This window comes from Camarhynchus parvulus, chromosome 2, assembly GCF_901933205.1.
Source record: "Camarhynchus parvulus chromosome 2, STF_HiC, whole genome shotgun sequence".
Lineage (NCBI taxonomy): Eukaryota > Metazoa > Chordata > Aves > Passeriformes > Thraupidae > Camarhynchus > Camarhynchus parvulus.
Window position 1 is genome coordinate 128,123,936 of NC_044572.1, and position 19,020 is coordinate 128,142,955.

The following is a 19,020-nucleotide window of genomic DNA, read 5'->3' on the forward strand; positions in this document are numbered from 1 at the left end:
TTCATTGTTTATTTACATAGCAGCCAGGTAACAGCTTCAAAAAGTCTCACAGTATCAGGAAATGATGTAAGAACTCAGATGGAGGTATTATAGTAAGAATATAAAAAAAGAGTTGTATTTTTTTAAATAAGCACAGCTCTGCTTAGCCACATTTTTTATGCTCATTTTTATCTTCCATCTGAAAAATAGAGCTACCAGCAGAATATAGCTCCTATATAGTTTGTAGACAAAAGAATAGTTCTGCTTAGATAATCAACTACTTACACAACTGCTTAACCAGCCCGTTCCTATACAATATGTGAACTCTCATGGCTCTTCAGCACATAGTACCTCTAGCACTACAGAACTATAAACATTTATTCCAAAACACATCTTGTTGAGTTTTAGTCACACTCACTGGCTGTGAAGGATCAGGCATTGACAGAACCAATTCTCGCAAAGTGGCACAACTTTTCTATTACTGATCCTCCACTGCAGTTACTGTGCTGTCACATTATGGCTGTATGTCACTGACCCCAGTGGGAAGCTGGAACTCATCTAGAACTTCTAGTATGTGTCAGATTGTTTCAATGATCAGTAAACTCATTTTATTTGGCAAAACTCTTAGAAAATACTCTGTTTCCACAGCCATCTGTAACAACTATGAAAAACTTTGTTCAGTGCAGAGTATTTTACTTGCTAGAAACACGCACGACAAAATCCTAGCATGGTTAGATACTAGTACTGTATGTCAGAAATACTTCAGTAATACATTGAGGAACATGAACATTTTGGTTACACATTCAATATTTTTTGAGAGTCAGAGGATGTTTAAAGAAACTTTAAAATTTCAATCTTACTTGTAGCATTTGGATCATGGCGAGGCTTGCGGCTTTGAGAATCTCTGAGCACATTCTCTTTAGTACTGGGTTGACAGACATTTTTGAATGGTTTACAGAATGGTTTTGTACTAGTGTGAGATAATGCAGTTGCATCTGTGTCATGAGTCCCTATTCCAGCCTGAAAACACCTGCCACTGCTGAAATCATCTGCTGAAATTACACCCATCACTTCAATTTCTTTTCCGCCAACCATCAGTGTTTGACCTTCATCAAGGCTGTCTAGCTCTTTAGCTTTATATCCAGTACCTAAAAGAACATAAAAATGAAATAATTAGGACAACACAGCAAGTACTACTTCCTTAACACCAGTACTCATCTGCAGGAAGGAAAAACTGTGAAAAAGTTACTCATTCTGAAACATTTAATTGTTACACATAAAGCCTTTCCTTCCTTAATAGTGACATGTGAGTGCTAATAATCAGAATCAGCAAAGTGTATGAGCAAAGACTCAGTCATCCTCATCACCAACCAAGTCTACTGAATGTCAAACAACTGTTTCAGACAGCTTTTAAAAAGAAGCTCCATATGGTAAAATCCAGAAGTTTCCCTTAATAACCATTATAAGTCCTTTTCCCTTTCTTTCATGCCCCCAAAAGAAGTCTCCTAACCCCTCTTGCTATTGATCTAAACAATGTATTTTACTTTTTAAATAATTCTACATTAGTTTTCTTACACTTAAAGATTCAGATGCCTCTGAAATCTTCACTTCTACATATGCTCTGGAACATGCTCTGATTATTGCCAAGATTTATGGGTAAGTTCAATAGTTGTTGGGCTTGGTCAGGTGGGCATTCTCACTGCAGCTACAAATACAATTCCAAAACACAGCTACAGCTGGTGTCATTACAAAATACAGCTACAGCTGCCACTTCCTTTTAAAAGAACAGTGTAGGAAAGAGTGGGGGTTCCTTCTTTTAAATAGCAGTCTACTGGTTGAAGCTCTCACATAAGAAACAGAGGACATATAATTTATTTTCCTAACTCGGTGAGGTCAAAGCCACATCTCTGTTTCAGAATTCTTTACTTCAATTGTTGAATTTGTGTAAATTTGGATAAACAGGCTTGGATCCTTACTGAGGCCAAAAAAAAAAAAAAAAACAAAAAAAAAAAAAAAAAAAAAACCAAACAAACAAACAAAAAAAAAAACCAAGCCAAAATAAACCCCAAAAAACCCCCCAGACAAAAAAAGGGCAAGACTGTGTGGACCAGCAGTTAGATCACTCAGCTGTGAAGAAAGAAGCATGGCCTCCCAAGGCATATTTTATCCAATAAACACCATATATAAAGTATAAAGACTCTTGGAAGCTGTTTGCAAAGCTCGGGTCTGCCGCTTCTAGGAGTGTGAAAGATTGGAAGGTGAAGCTCTGCATCTGAATTCCTTTAAGAGGAAAACATTACCAAGCTTCACAGTCTAAGAGTCTCAGCAAGTGCTGAAAAACAGTCTGGCCAAAAGGGAAAGGGAGATACTTTTCTTCCTCTCCTCTGGAAGTATTCAGAAAGCACACAGTGAACCTTGTTTGGCTCTTGAAGGAACACTTGTTTTCAGGAAAGAGCAGAAGATGCCTGAACACAAAAGAATACATGTGTCTTCCTAAATAGGATGCTTAGGGAGGGCATTTATGATTCCCTTTGCTCTGCATTTTTGTTTTCTGTTATTACCTCCACATAGCTTCAGGCTGAACACACTGAATACAGGTGTATCCCTGTGCACGTTCTGGTCAGAAGAGTCTAATTCTAATACTGGATGGGCTTTAAGGGTAGATGGAAACTGAGAAGGCAAAAAGCAAAACTACAAAGCTCAACTGTTTATGCAGCTGCCAGAAATAACCGTTTCTGTAACATACAGCAATTTACAAGAGAGCACGTCCTAAATTCTTTGCAATGCATTATTAAGGAATTAGGACATTGCAGAGGAGAACAGTAAGATGTTCTGCTGCCTCAAAAATGAGCTATAAGCTGTGCTGATTTTAGGTTCCCTTGTGCCATCCTTGATCCTGCCCTGGTAAGCCTAAGGAAAAAAAAGAAAAAATCTTCCTTTGCCTTTTTCTTCCTATTTAAAAATAATAATCCCAAGGGCTCATGCACACTATAAACTTCCCAGTATTACATACAATTTTGGAGGCAAGCACCACTGCTGGACCTTTCACTCTCACTCAGTGAGTTAAATAATTGCAGAAATTTAACACTCACACTGCTTAAATTGGTCCATTTATTATCTTCTTAGAATCAATATGAATTGAAAGCAACTCTGAATGGGCAAGTTAGCACTAATGACATTGGTATTGTGCTCTCTGACACCATCAAACACCGTAAAAAAACTTTTAGGTTTTTTTTAACTTCAGTTTTAAGAGAAAATCACAATGTTCATTTTTCTATTGTGTTTGCTGCTAATTCAAGAAGACAGGACTTGAAAAAACACAAGAACAACAGGGTGGTGGCTGATGCATTCCAGGCATTACTCTCTTTCACTCTGCCTTTTTCAAAAACAAGCAAGTCTGTACATATATTGCTTTGGTATAAATAAATTAAAATTAACTTCTAAGTCACAGACTGATTTGCAAATCAAAATTGCCTGGTCCTAACAAGGCTCACAATGTCATGAGATCACAATGTCATGGTTGTAACAAAAGAGCAGAGAAGCCATCTCTGACCTAAAATAAATCAAATTATGCTTTGCAAAAACATTGTCCAATCCTACTCCCTTACAGAATATCTTTGGCTCCATTAGGAAAGTTAATTCTTGCTTTGCTTTCAGTAAAAAATTACTGCTCCAAGTTGATGGCAGCCTATGGTTTGCAAGTCTTATTTTTAACTCTGATATCAACCCAAACTATGTCTTACAGCAGCAGCTGCTGCTAAAACTACAAGACTAAAAATTGCTACACAGTTGACTTTGGCTGGGCAGGAAAATTTTGCTGTTTGCCTGTCTTTCCAACAAACATAATATTTTTAGCTGTTTGACAGGCTGAAAAGTAAAGATCCAACTCCTGAAATTCCTGATTGTCCTACTGCTGACCAAGATATCGACAAGAAAATTACCTGTATCTTTTCCCTAAATTTTAACTCCTTCAGTTCTGTATTATGTGAGCAACCAAAATCAACTACTCATCTCTCATTTAGCATTGCTGCTGAATTAGTACAGCCGCTGATTTCCAGACTGTCTCTTTGGACTAGCATTTGGTGTTTCTGTGAATTATGTTATTCAGCCTGCTCCAGCCTCCCCCATGCATCTGCCTTATATGCAATAAATATAAAGCTGTCTTGCAGTCTTCCCCCCCACTCCGAGAAAAAAAGACAAACCAAAAGCAAACCCAAAATCTCCACTGTTTTTTCATCCTGTGGTCACCATTAGTATGAAGAACTAAAATATCTAAAGAGCTGGGTCTCTGTTAATTCAAAGCACAGTGATTTTCTGCCAGGTGTTCCTTTGAGCAAGTATGCAATTCTACAGTACCTCTGCCAATGTCTTTGCCTTCCATATCTTTCAATATTACTGACTTTCCTTTTGTAATAAGAATAGCATCGCTTTCCCATTTCTTGTGCTTTTTCTTTGATGCCTTACACCACACGACACTGAAATATTTCACAAGGCAGTCAGGTGCTTCCTGAGCTGCTTCTTCCTTTGCAGTCCCTGATGTTGGCAAATAGAGTGCATCTAAAAGGGAAATAAAATAACAAAGAATATCTCAGCTTCTCTTGATAAAGTGTACAGTCTTTTGCATTTCAAAAAAATCAAGACCAATCTATAAATTTCGTCTTATATAAACAAAGTGGTATATTTCCTGTCCTTATGGTAAATTTGGATTGAGACAGAACACCGCACAAGGACTAATCCTGAAAAAAAAAAAAAAAAACCAAAGCAAAAGAACATTACATTGTTTCAGAAAGTATGTATTTCCAGGGAAATAAGATTACTTGTTGCATTAGTAAGTGACCTCCTAATCTGACATATATACAAAATGTTAAGAATGGAAAAAGAATAAAAGGGCTGAAAAAAAAGCAAAAGGGAAATGACCACAGGAGAAAATGAAAACAGGGTCCTCGTGAGATGGTGCTGGGCAATGTTCTGAAAGCAAGCACAGGAAGACAGAACTCAGAAAAGGGAACAAAGGAGTCCAGGAACCAGATCTGGAGCTCAAGTCATCTGTACAAAGTAGCAGAATAACCATACTTGTAATAATAGAAAATATAATTTCAACTTCTTTCCTTGCACCCTTCAAAAATAACTAATTGTGCAAATCTTGAAGCAGACCATCTCTTGAGTATGCACCAACTCAAACACTGTTACTAGGCTTAGATTGATTTAGATTTGTCAGCAGTTACCCAGTGATAAGCGTCACGGATGTCAATATTAATAGGCAATATTTAGGTCAATAAGGTTAAGAAATGATAACAGAATAGACAGCAGTTGATTATAACATTGATTAAGAATAAACACATGCTAGAGTTAGCAATCTGAGACAAGTAATGGTAGAGAAGCCATCAGAATTACCTAAACGAATATCTGTAGCATTCCTTTTCAGCACATGCACAGCTTCAAAAGGAGAATCAGACTAATTTTCATTAAAATACCCTTGCATGCTGGTTAAAAGCTTAAATAGGTTTGCTCCTTTGATTCCATCTGGGATTCAACACTATACAAATCTGTTACAAAAAAGCGCTTATGCCACGGACTAACTTTTCCAAAATTTGCAAGTGCACTGGTATTTAAAGGAGAAGCAGCAAGAGGAAATTCTTGCTCACAGTAACAGTCCAACAAAGAAGCAGCTTTACCACTTCTACATCAAGATTCCTAAAACTGCAAAATACTCCTAAGTTACACGCCTAAAATGAGTTCAATTTTTCAGACTGGTGTTTACTAAAAAGGTATTATCTAAATGAAAAATGCTGTATTTATCTAGTTGAATATTCTTTCCAAAACACCCCAGAAGTTGTATTGTCTGTACAGAACTCTATGCTGACACAGTGCCTAAAGCAGACAGGATTTTCCATACGTAGATGTTTCTTCAGTGCATTAGCCAACATCTGTAGTTTCATGCAGCAGATGTGTCCCCATCTCCAAGGAATAACAGAGCAGCTACTGAACACTGGCATTTCACAGAAGGATAAGAATATGAAACACAGTAACCCTTTTTGAAATGCAGGGGATTCTTTGTAGACGAATCTTGGTAAATGAAACAGACAGTAACAAAAAAATCCGTGCAGCTCTGTAAAAGAGTTAAAAGGCTCTATTGGATATTCAGTAATCACAAGTGGTAAGATTTAGAGAAGTGAGAGAGAGAGGGGGGAAGAGAGGAAACCTGTACCTTGCAAAAGATTAATTTTATTCTATATTGAGCTTCTAATTGCAAATTGATTCAACAGATAAATGCAAGATGGTTTTCTTTTTGTTTTTCAAATTGATTCTCTTAGTTTATTCAACAACTACTTTCCTTATATTAAGATTTTAAACTATTACTGCAAGAACTGGAGATTTCACTGCAGGATTTTCTTCTTCTTTCTTGAAGGATGGCGATCCATAAACAAATGACCACCTCTTTGTCTCCTTCACTGACCTCCCACATGAGTTTGGTGACCCCTGAGATCTGTGTTATGGTCATTGCTCTTTTACTCAGGGCATCCTGGATGGTATTATCTGAATTACCAGTAGCTTAACTTTCAAGTCAATAACAAGTGTTCAAACTTTTCTTATCCCTGCTTCATTTAAAATAATTAGAAGACAAATAATTTAGAAACAAAGTTGGAAATTGACAGCCTTTTGTTATAGTGACTTTTGCTGAAGATTTCCAAAGCATCCTGTCTCCACTAAGAAGCAAACTGGGCACCAATATTCCACGCAATACTACCATGTTCCTATGGGGAAAATAAAACATTATAGCTTCTGCAATATTCAGATTTCTTCCCTCAATTTGTCTTCTGAATTACCATAACTTCTGTTTACACAAATAGTCAACAACAATTTGTTTCTATGCTACATAAATTATCTTCCTTTTGCCAATAACTACAGCATATTTTCAGATAAAAACGTAATGTTGTTTTTTTTATTAACATTTCTATGTAAAAATAATTACATCCTCTCAAAATTATCTTTCACATAATTTCCTTGCATAGAAAACCTAAACCTGTTCACCAATAATGCCGATTAGGTACTTGCATTCAACCTTCTTTTAATCTTATCAGTTTTGTTTGTATTCAGCTTCACACCTATTTAACTTTAAAGATTATTCCAGTGCAATAGCAGAATATTCAAATTCAATAAATACAGTGTCATGAGCTCTTCAGGAATTGAAATGAGAATGGCATGTTATGCACAGGAACTAAGTTCAGTTTTTGATATAGGGGTACAGTAAGCAGTGGATTCAACAGAAACCCCTTACTGCTCAGAGACCAGGATCTGAAATAAAGCTGGATTTGCTGAGACACTGGAAGACAAACTGCAATTGTACCTTCTGGGCTCTGCTGTTAATCAGTTTGGAGTGAAACTAATAAGTAACAGCAACCATGCATACCCTGTGGTATGAGAAACATCAGGAAATTATGCCCACTCATTTCTCTCCCAAGCAGCCAAAAGCCCAGCCTGGCAGTGAGGTTTGCTTAACCATGAAGAAACAGTGGCAAGAGACATGGCTTTGCTCCCAAAGGAAGGGCTTGGGAACTTTAAAGTCATGGCTAACAAGGCTTTGAAAAGCTCCCACAAGTAAAGCTTTCTCTCTGTGGTTGAGAAAACAAGGGCTTAGGTTTCCAAATATAAACCACAGCCTCGCTGATATGAGGAAAAGTTTCAGCAGCCTCAGGAAGGTGATGATTTACAGAAATCGGGACAGGATCCAGGAGAGGGGACGGGGAGCATTCCAATGGCAAACCAGTTTAACCAGTTTCTGATGAGCAGGATTTAGAGAAAATGCATCGATTAAGTGCATTAGGTGACTCCCAATGCAGCAAGAAAGCAGCTGCACTGTGAAAGATTCCCCGGGGTAACCCCAGCGTCCATTTCCAGGGCACTGTGGCTCAGCACCGTAAGCACACGCGTCGCCCTGAGGAGCGAGGGGGACACTCCAGTGAGCGCTCCAGAGGGACACACTCCAGTGAGCACTCCAGAGGGGCACACTGCAGGGAGCACTCCAGAGGGGCACACTGCAGGGAACGCTCCAGAGGGGCACACTGCAGTGAGCACTCCAGAGGGGCACACTGCAGGGAACGCTCCAGAGGGGCACACTGCAGTGAGCACTCCAGAGGGGCACACTGCAGGGAACGCTCCAGAGGGGCACACTGCAGTGAGCACTCCAGAGGGGCACACTGCAGGGAACGCTCCAGAGGGGCACACTGCAGTGAGCACTCCAGAGGGGCACACTGCAGGGAGCACTCCAGAGGGGCACACTGCAGTGAACGCTCCAGAGGGGCACACTGCAGGGAGCACTCCAGAGGGGCACACTGCAGGGAGCACTCCAGAGGGGCACACTGCAGTGAGCGCTCCAGAGGGGCACACTCCAGTGAGCGCTCCAGAGGGGCACACTGCAGGGAGCGCTCCAGAGGGGCACACTGCAGGGAGCACTCCAGAGGGGCACACTCCAGTGAACGCTCCAGAGGGCCACACTGCAGCGAGCGCTCCAGAGGGGCACACTGCAGTGAACGCTCCAGAGGGGCACACTCCAGTGAGCGCTCCAGAGGGGCACACTGCAGCGAGCGCTCCAGAGGGGCACACTGCAGGGAGCACTCCAGAGGGGCACACTGCAGGGAGCCGGGCACTGGCACCTTGGCCTAGGTGTGGTTTAACGGATGGCTTAACCCCATCCAAGTGCAGGCTGCTGCCAAAGCCCATGAGCTCACCTTTCCTTCCCTGTCCTGCTCTGCTTCTCATCCACCAGCTGCAGGAAAGCCAGCCCAATGGATCCCATCACCAAATACAGCCAATACAGGGAAGGGGTATGTGCAGCTAGGACCAAGGAGGCTGGGAGGCTGCCCATCTTTTTTGTAGAAGCTACCTTTAGGTTGGGGTGATTTTTAAACTATGGCTCCTCTGTTACCCATCACCTTCACACCTGAACTTCCATGACAATAAGCAGGTATGAAACAACAGGTGAGCTTTCCCTCAACTGCTCTGAATCTTCTCAATCAAAAGTACTGGCACAATGCAAAAATTACAGCTTAGAGAGGACAATTTTGATTCAAGTTGCACTCTAGCACAAAGGAATAATTAATAAGTAGAGGGCGGCAAATAAAAAAATCTGAACTGCAGTAAAAGGAGACAGGCTTTGAATGAACCACAGCCCAAACTCAATGCCACTGCTCTTCTGTAGCCTCTGCAGTGACTCTGCTCAGGTGCCATCAGTTTGCTCCATGGAGCCTGCACCATCTCCTTCTTCTGAGCAGAGGAAGTAACCGAAAAGTTCCTTAATTAATTTGTAACATTTTGAGAACAGACATTTACATAGCAGTTAAATGTCTAGTTGCCTATGGAAGATCTATATGTCACACACTCCTAAGATATCCCAGGCATATTTAAAGAAATATGAGTCAGATAGCATTATCTTTCACTTGCAAAGCTATTTCAGTCTAATAATAAACTTAATACTATGCTAGCATGTAAATGTATATCAGTGTGCCTCCAAGATGGGAAAAAAAATGTAGTAACTCTTCCCATGGAACTTCTGTGAGACCTCAGGAGGAGTGCAAACAGTAAGAGGCAAGCTGGCTTGCCCTAAACCTACAGGAATCAATGACAGTTGAGATTACATTTCAGATTAATTTGATTACAACCCAGTGCTTTGGACCTCTCTTTCTAAGACAAAATGTATTTGTAATTAATTTCTCATGTATGAGCACAGATAACAAACTCACCTGAAGAACGATATTTCAAGCAGGAATATTTTCTCTGGACAACACATCATTGCTCTAAATCCAAAATTATTTTTAAAGAAAAATCCAAATGATAAAAAAAATTTAATATTTTAAAACTTCTGTTTCAAAGTCTCTTAATAATCTGAAATGCCAATCAAACTAGCCTCTAGATTCCTGACCATGCAATACTATGGGGATTTTCTTTAGTAGATTTGATTTTACAAAGCTAATAATTTTCCCAGATCTTCATAGCTAATAACTTTGCCAGGCCTCCATGAATCCATAGTACATCTTCCATGCTAGCTGTCTCAGTTTAAGCACACATATTCACACACCCACACAATGTTCATAAAAACTGGCAGTGAAAGAAAAATCACCATTTATAAGAAAAAAAATCACAGATTAATCCAGTCTTAGCCACAATGAACTCTTATTTCTTTTAGAAGCTCTACTAATTCAATGCTCTGGCAAAGAATCTAAAAATCTGTGGAGGAGATAACTTTTTTTTTTTTTTGCTAAGCTAAAACTTTTTCCATTCCTGAGATCTAAAAGCTCTTAGAAATAAATGCAGTTTGTACAGTATCTACAGCTTAATTTCTTGAGGATTACACACTGGACATGCTCTGAGGCTGAGAACAGGTTTCTCTGTAGTCACAGTTTTCACTGCTCAGACCGAAGCTGAGTTTCTTCCACAATTCCAGCAGGGAATTTTTCCACGGCCTTCTCCTTCAGACCATGTTCCTCTCTCCTGGCACCAAACAAGTAAGGATGGCAGAAGGGACACGGACCAGCTACAAGGAAAAGCAATTTTGGAGATGAAGCCTGAAAACAAGAAAGACTATTGCTGGAAAGGAAGGCTGGGAAAGGAAGGCTGAGGTGTAACCAGCGGAAAATTGGCAACTCGGTAAAAGACTGGAAGTCTAAGCTGGAAGCACAGCATGCAGGGAAAGGCTAGAAACCAGACAGGGAGTAAAAGAGTAAGAAAACAACAGGATATGTTAGGAAGATGGTTAGGGAGAATCACTCAGGCAGACTGGGATTGTGGTCCAGTATAAGAGTCAGGGACCAGAAGAGAGTTGGAATTTTCTGAGCAGGAGGTGGTGCAAAAAAAAAGAACTTACTGCATCTCATCTCTGACCCTCAAAATGCAAGATTTACTATGAAAATGTACAGCTGGAAAACACTGAGGGAAATCACAGAACACTTGGGAGGAAAAAATGAGAACAGGAGCTGATTAGGCAATGACAGGGAAAATAGAAGTGGAAAATGACAACAGAAGAAACCAACTAAAGACAACATGGTATTGTCCCATAAAAAATGGCAAGCAGTTGAGCACAGAAGGGCACTGACTGCACAAAGACATGAAGGGCACTCACATAAACACAGCGTCCTGGTAAACAGGCCAGACTCAGGTTTGGTAGCTGCTCCTTTGGGAATAGGAATAGGAATAGGAATAGGAATAGGAATAGGAATAGGAATAGGAATAGGAATAGGAATAGGAATAGGAATAGGAATAGGAATAGGAATAGGAATAGGAATAGGAATAGGAATAGGGCTGCAATGGAAAGTTTAGACACAACATAAGAGATGGAGGTAATTAAGCTCCTGAACTGGATCCATTACACAGATCATTCCCTGCAAGACAAACCCAGATCAATTCTGAGTTTAGGACCAGCAGAAGACCCAGAATCAGACAAATATCTTCTAGTGGACAAGTCCACATAGGCAAAGCAGGAGCTAGAGCTTGAATCATCGTGTCACTTTCCCGGAAGTCCCCTCAGTACCTTCTGCTCATCAACACAAAAAATTTTTGGTCTTTCAATTTCTTTGCTGTCATCAAACTTGGGCAAAACTCACTGGGCAAATCACTGCATGCCTTGCTATTAATGGTGTACACTGAATTCAGTGATGTCTTACTGCAGAAATTTATTACTTTAAAGGGGAAATATAAGATTTTCAACCCTGTCTTACATAGATGAAAATACCTAATTATATAGAATAATCTTTTTAAAAATGTTAATTTGCTCCAAAACCCAAAAAATTAACAACCTTACGGTAAGAAACTATGCTACCCACCTGCCCACCACTCCTATGACCCATCTTCATCAAGTGAATAGTTTGAAGGTTGTGAAGTCAAGCAAAGTTTGAAGATGTCAAAAATAAGGTGTTCCAGTGACCTGATCTGCCCCACTGTGCATAAACATCCATGATAAAGTCTTCAGAGAAAGCATGCTGCACTACACTGCCATGGGACCTCTTGTTCATTCAGTGCAGAGAACTGAACTGCTGGAAAGGCAGGAACAGCAGTAGGAAAAAAGGCTGCTGTTGCCTCTGCCATCCCTGCACTGCTCTCTTGTAAATTGCAAAAGGTGTGGGATGGACAAGGCTGCAAGGACAGATAGTCAAACTTTATGGTTAGATAAGCTGAATAATGCCTTAAAGAACTGGACTTTACTTGCATGCCTTCTGGAGTTTCTCTGTGATGTAAAGAAAGTCATTTAACCCCAACTTTCAGCAGTAAATATTTGTTTGAGCGCCTGACTTATGATTCCGCCTCATTTGTATTAATAGCGAACATTCATGGGTGTAACTGGAAGTTGTGGTTGGGAAAGATTAACTGTACAGTATCCCAAAGCACTGGGACAATGCAGTCCTCCATGATTCAGTCTGCACCATTCATAAAAGTAGGGCCTTTTGGTGTTTTTCTCTCTGCCTCAACTCGCGCTTTATCTCCTAGAAGTGGAGATTGCATCAACTTTTTGTCTCACAAGGATGTTGTGAAATGCAATTACATCTCATAGGCACTCAGATACTATCACAATGAGCACCAGATTAAAAAAAAATTAGCTAAATAATTCAAAATAGTTTGAAAAATGTGCAGAGAACAAGGCATAGCTCTATAACTGAACAAAGAGGTGGAAAGAAAATACTGAATAGTGACTCATTGAGTTGACACAGTCCATTCTGTGAACTGGCAAGGAAGCCCACAGAAATACAATCCTTAATCACGTACCTAATGGTGATACCCAACAGAATGTGAAAACTGCGTTCAGGTTGTTATTTGTGAGTTTTTAAACGCTTTATTTTCAAATAGGAGCCTTCTATATACAATAACAGAGCTGGCAGATGTACTTAATTCAAACCTGTAGGAGCAGTCCTCTCATCACCATTTAATGAAACATTCACCTCTTAAGGGTATCAGCTGTAGAAGAGGGAGGATGCAGAGCACATACTTTTAAAATTACAGATCCATGGCAGAAAACTATTCTTCCTAAACCTCTCAGCTGTCTAAAAATCCAACTGACTCCAGCTTTCACTGTAAAAATTTAATGAACTAAGCTGAAAGCTTCTGTCAGGTCTACAGAAATAGATGTGCAAGTCCTATTATCAAAGGAAAAACCAGCATCATTGAGAATTCTGAAAGGCTGCAGGCATCATTCGGCGCAGTGAGCCAGATCAGCTCAGTAAAACATTGGAACCAGTCAAATGCCATCCAAATCGACTGTTTACTATACTTCTTAATGTTGCCATCCACATTGGAAGTTGTTTTGATTAATTTGTCAAGTAAAGGGGTTTTTACTTCAAAAAATAAATGCAGAAATGAGACCCGAAAGCAAAATTTATTCTTGGGTTCTGTAAATGTTGAATGTTATTGCAATAAATTAGAGTGTAAATGTGATATGAAAATATTCCAAATATTTAAATTACCAAAACCCCCACATTATTAAAAAATAGCTAATAGACTATTACACAATCACAGGCTAATTGTAGCCTTCTCAAAAAGCAGTCATTTTTGGAAGCAGTTTGCAGAGATGTAAGTGTTCATCCTTTTGTGTTTAAGTGTAAATGGAAAGTATTCAGCTAAACCCATATGTACTTTGAAAATATGTGGTTTGGTATTCTCTTAAGCATTTCTTATTACTTCTATCATTTTTTTTTAGAAAACTATTAGAGAACTATTTCTGTACTGTACAAAATCTCTGTTTCTGAAATGCAAAGACAGATCAGTAACAAAAAGCAAGCAGGCAGAAAGGGATTTATTAAGATTACATATCCTGCATATTAACATCTGTTTTAGCACGAACTGGAAGTAAAAACACTTTTAATGTCCTGTTTGTGTTTGTTAATGGCCATCTTTGATTTTCCTGGTACAAGTAATCAATAAAACTTATGCCCACTGTCATAAGCATGAAACACAACATATTCCTGTCCTAAATTATTTAAACAGGACTGTTTAAAATTTATGACATTACCCTGTGAAGAGGCACACAAAGGATGAGTCATACTTTTTAGAACTTTCATGTGTTATGCAGCAATGATTACTTGCAGAGTGGCTGACGAAATATTTGGAAAGGGAAAAAGTAATCTTTCCAAATCAAGTTACATAACTTTGATTTACATAAATGTAATCCATTCAGTAGTCCAAGCAGAAAAGTAATATTTATGGCCCAAACACAAAAACCTAGAGCTTTAGATGTAATTCTTACTAGGAAAGCAAAACAGAACCAGGAAAATGAAGGAGGGAACAGAACAAATTAATCACTGTGGAGATACAAGGTGTTTACTGTGCTGTCTTTGTTGGCTCTGGATGTAAGAAAACTGAATATTGAATTGAAATTCCAATGCAATTAATAAGATGATTCCATGCAGGAGGCCTTAAATTTGTGATGCCTTTAACAGACCCTACTTTATGTCAACCCTGCCTATTTTTGGTCTTGAGCTGACCATTATATAAGGAAACGCTAGAAGACATGGAGATGTGGCAGCTTTCCATCAGCAGCCCAGCTCTACTTGCTATTCCCAAAGGACTGCTTTGACCCTTGGTGTCACTGGGAAGCCTCTGCAGCACGTGCAGCTCTTCTTATCAACAGCCCCATGTGTATCTCGTTGGGTATATGAGTGCCTACAAACATAAGTGCATGGGCACGCTCATGAGAGAAGCATGAGATTTAGAAAAAGGTTAGATTTATCTCTACTTCCTTTGAAAACAAGCTTTAGAGATGGCCATAAGATCTTCAGAGCTAAAGTATCTGAAACTTTCTGAGTAGATTTAAGTTCTGCACTGCTGAAAAACATCTTTAGTGCCATCTCAGAAGTTCACTTAGGAATTGTGTATTTTCAAAACTCAAGTACAGCAAATTAGCACATATAGTTACATAACAAAAACTATTCTGAAAGGAATATATTTTATCTAGCAGAAAGAATTATAACCAACAGCAAAGGCTAAATTTCCTAAATGAACTTAGTCCAGTCCTTTTCTGCACACACACTATGCAGCACTCTGAATCACAGAGCTACAACCCGTATTTTCCAGGCTTTTGCTGGGCCACTACCCATCCAGCTGGACAGCTCAACAGCTCTGAAATCTTTACTGCCCCAAAAGAAGGGTGCATGTGCTTGAGATCCTTGTTGTCATCTGCAGTCCCCTGGATCTAAACAAAGTGGCTCCCTCACTGAGGCTGTCTGTCCCATTATTGGCAGAACTACAGACACATTTTCTTGCTTTCACTCAAGGTGTTCAGAGCTGAGAACTCCCTGATCCACTCTCAAGAGTGCAATGTGCTCAGGCTAGACAGGCCTGATTCCTAAGAATCAGTTGTTACAGACTACATCCAAAGTGTAAAAAACTTGTTCTGAAAACGCCCACCTTCTGCGTTTGTTAATGACTTACAAATTAAGACAAACTTGAGTGAGGTTTTATATGAATGCCCAAAGACCAGCTTGATGCCAAGTTTCAAGTACTTTTTCAAAAGCACAGGGAAACCAGAACACTACAAAGGAAAGATGAGAAAAATTCAATATATGCTAAACAGAGTATTCTCCCTGCAATTTGCTTCACAGGAAAAAGATGAGTCATCAACAAACACATATATAGGACACACACACTCTAGCCTGAGAGGAGGTAGCAGCATAAAGTAGCTTGGCCAAACTGACAGTTAATGCTGCTAAGGTCATCTTGTCATGTACAGCCTTCTGCCAAAGCCTCCTCACAGTGCAAAGCAGTGCAGACATTACTTGGGTGAAACCTGCAGAGCTTACAATTCAATTTTGTCTGGGGGTCGCTTACAGTGCAGCCTGAAACAAATGCCATATTAGAATGGAGAACACAGCAATAGCAATATAACATACAGGTTTTAATCCTGTATCTGTGTTAGGTACCACACATAAAAGCTTTGACTTTACAAAATGGCGTTCTTTATAGTATCAACAAATGGCCTATGGAAAATGTATCTGCAAACTGCTGCTGAGTTATGATGAATTATTTCTTTCACATGACATATGCAGTGATTAACAACAAATACAACTTGACACTACTGCAAGTTGTTATGTGATGCAATGCAGGACAAACAATACTGTAGCAACTAACCACAGGCAGTCCAACATTCCTTCTCCCCATCCCCAAACTAGATAAATACTTTGTCCAAGTGCTTCTGCTAAATGAAAGCTAAAAAAAAAGTTTAAAAATCAGTAATTTATAAGCTGGTTTACTTATTTCAAGAATGTAGAAAGTTCCAAACTTTGAAAATTTACATATTTTGCGAAAGTATGAGCAATACAGACAAGACTCTTTCAACAACACACAAAGCAAGCAAATGGCAACACGGAATACTGTAAACAAAATGACAGCCCTAACCAAACTGGGCTCTGAAGTCAACCAAATCTGGAGGGGCAATGTAAGCCAGTGGAATTGTTTTTCCATTATATTTATGTCAAATTATGCTAGTTACTGTGCCTAACTAGAAATGAAAATCAAGAGCCAAAAGGGAGTGGCCAGGAAACAATGACTCCTTTTCAAAAAAGATATAATTACATGTCTAAAATACAAAAAAAATCAGCAGCATTTTTCAAGTCTGCAGTTGTGTTAAAGAGCAAATAGAAATCATAAATTATGTGGAGTAACTGCTGATTAAGTATTCAATTAAAACTATATTATATTCTTCTTGTGTGAGTAATACAGACTCAAACAAGGTGTTATACTGAAGAGATATTTGGATGCATCAACAAATCATTCTGTGCAATCACTGGGAAAAAACAGAGTGAAAATCCCATAGCATGGAAGAAAGGCAGGGGCAGTGGGGAATGCCAATGCCTACAGACGGCTGAGCTCTCCTTGGGTTCTCTAAGCCTCATCCCCCCCCTACACACACACAAATCAAAAGCAAGGTTTTCAACTATTTTACCACTGGACAACTGCAGGTTTTACAAGGAAGAATCCACATTTTGTTAGTGAGCACTCAATGGAACTTCAGGAAACTGCATCTTTAGCTGGAGAAAAACTTTACCCAGACAAACTGGATGCCATTCAAGAGCAAGCATCACTACACACAGGTTGACACCAAGGCAAATACTTTTGGTTTTAGTAAGAGATAAAACACAGAAAAAGAGGTCACAGAATGATTGAAATTTAGTCCTGTATTACACAGACAGCTAACAGACATTATTTTAACTACTGTAAACAGCACTTTTTTTGTTGGTTTTTTTTTACCCAGGCAGTAAGATTTGTCAAATTATTTAAGACCTAGATATTGAAAACAGAATAATGGCCTTCCTTGTTAGGTATACACACTGAGAAGCTATATTTAATGCATTTTAATGCTAAAAGTGTTCTTTTTAGAGGCCTCTTTTTATTTTCATAAGCAAAATGGAAAAGTAATCAACATCTTAGGAAAACAACACTTTATCATCCTCTTGACTAACTGTTTTGTTGTTTTAGTGAAGTTAAAATTGACATGGAAGCATCCTAAAGCACTTTAAAAAAAGACATAGGAAATTTTAAAAGACAGCTTAGCCAAGCAGCCTGGGTACCACAATTTCTTGTTTCTTCCTCCCACTCAGAAACAACTATCATTTAATTGTAAGGAACTTAATGGCTTTGACTACAGGAAATCCAGTGAGCACAAGTTTGCCCAAAGACAACAGTATGCAAGCTCAAGTTTATGCATATTAATTCTAGGGGAGGGGGGAAATCCCAAGTCAGAGAATGTGTAGAAGTACAAATGAAAGAAATAAATTTAAGCTAGTTAAGTGGAAAATATTAGAAAACAGGGGTATGACAATTGCAATTAGCTACAAGTAATCTCTTGCAGTCTTGGAGTGTTCTCTCTTACCATTTTTACCTGATAAGAATTCTCATCTAAGAACAAGCATTCCACAGGAATCAAAAGCTTACAGGGGGAAGAAGGAACAAAAACAGCAAGATCATTAGGTAGCAGTGATGAAATTATAGGCTGATTGCTAACCAGTTACTTGGATAGATGAAATTACACAAGATGCTATCACAATTATCACAAAGTTATCATAGGTACAATTTTTTATTCTAATCCTAAACATAAATCCATTAGATGTTTGGAATTAAGTTACTCCTACAGCCTGTTTATTGCAGTTATCTTAGTAGAAGGACACGAACATATGGTAGAAATTTGTCCTTGCCTAAAATTACTCTGCTTGTACTCTGTACATTATAAACATGCAGACAGGGAATGGCACTGCCAGATGTAGCAAAGGGAGTAAGAGGATAAGAATGAGGGCGAAGGAGGGAAGGGTTTCCTACCATCCCTTTCACATATGCTAGCACAGCATCATTTGCTGGAACAGTAAAAATTCATAGCACTTCATGGTCCAGAAGGACCAGCCACAGCTGTGGTGCATGTACCCAACATTAGGAATACATGGAAAAAAACCAGGAACAGGCATGGAGAAGTGAGAAGTCTGACTCAGAAAGACAACCTGATACTGCAAAGCAGATGTGGAGTGGGAAAGAAATGCAAATCCACCAACACAGAGAGGTATAAGATATAGTCAGCACCACACTGAACTGAGAGGGCAATATAATGGCACTGAAGGAAGAAACACTTCTCTAGTGAAAGGAAATAAGCATCTCACTAGTAAAGGAAGGAGCGAGCTCCGTGGGCACTCAAGAGATGTCTCCCCCTTTCCCAAGCTTCCCAAAAGTCAAAAGAAACAAAACTGAGAACACAGCAAATGAGAAGCTGAACTAGAGATCTAGCAAAAGAGATCTCTGAACTAGAGGTGCTGCTTGCAGAAAAGAACAAAAGTCTTCCACTAACAAGTGACACAAAGTCAGAACAACGAAACATGGAAGAACACCACCTGTAAGGGGACAGTGCGTTTTATTTCTTCACTCATTTGCATCCTTCCCCTTCCAACATCAAGAACACAAGGGAAACTTTGCTCTTTGCAGGGTCCTATTTTTGCAACTACTTTGCCTGCCAGTTGAGAAAAGACTATAAGCTTCCCAAGACTGAAAACTCCTCTAGTTCTAGTCCTTGAAATAAAAATA

General features: G+C 39.2%; 1 protein-coding gene across 2 annotated transcripts in view; it reads right to left on the reverse strand.

Moving 5' to 3' along the window:
• Positions 1–19,020, reverse strand: part of RAD54B (RAD54 homolog B) — a 63,973-nt gene that overhangs the window by 19,777 nt on the left and 25,176 nt on the right. The window contains exons 4-5 of one of the 2 annotated variants that reach the window (XM_030971267.1): positions 4,336–4,536; positions 840–1,127 (exon numbers count right to left, since the gene is read on the reverse strand). In XM_030971267.1, the coding sequence (XP_030827127.1) occupies positions 840–1,127; positions 4,336–4,536 (489 nt within the window). Of the gene's footprint in view, positions 1–839; positions 1,128–1,554; positions 1,594–4,335; positions 4,537–19,020 lie in introns of those variants that run through there. The other variant, XM_030971268.1, reaches the window with a different exon arrangement.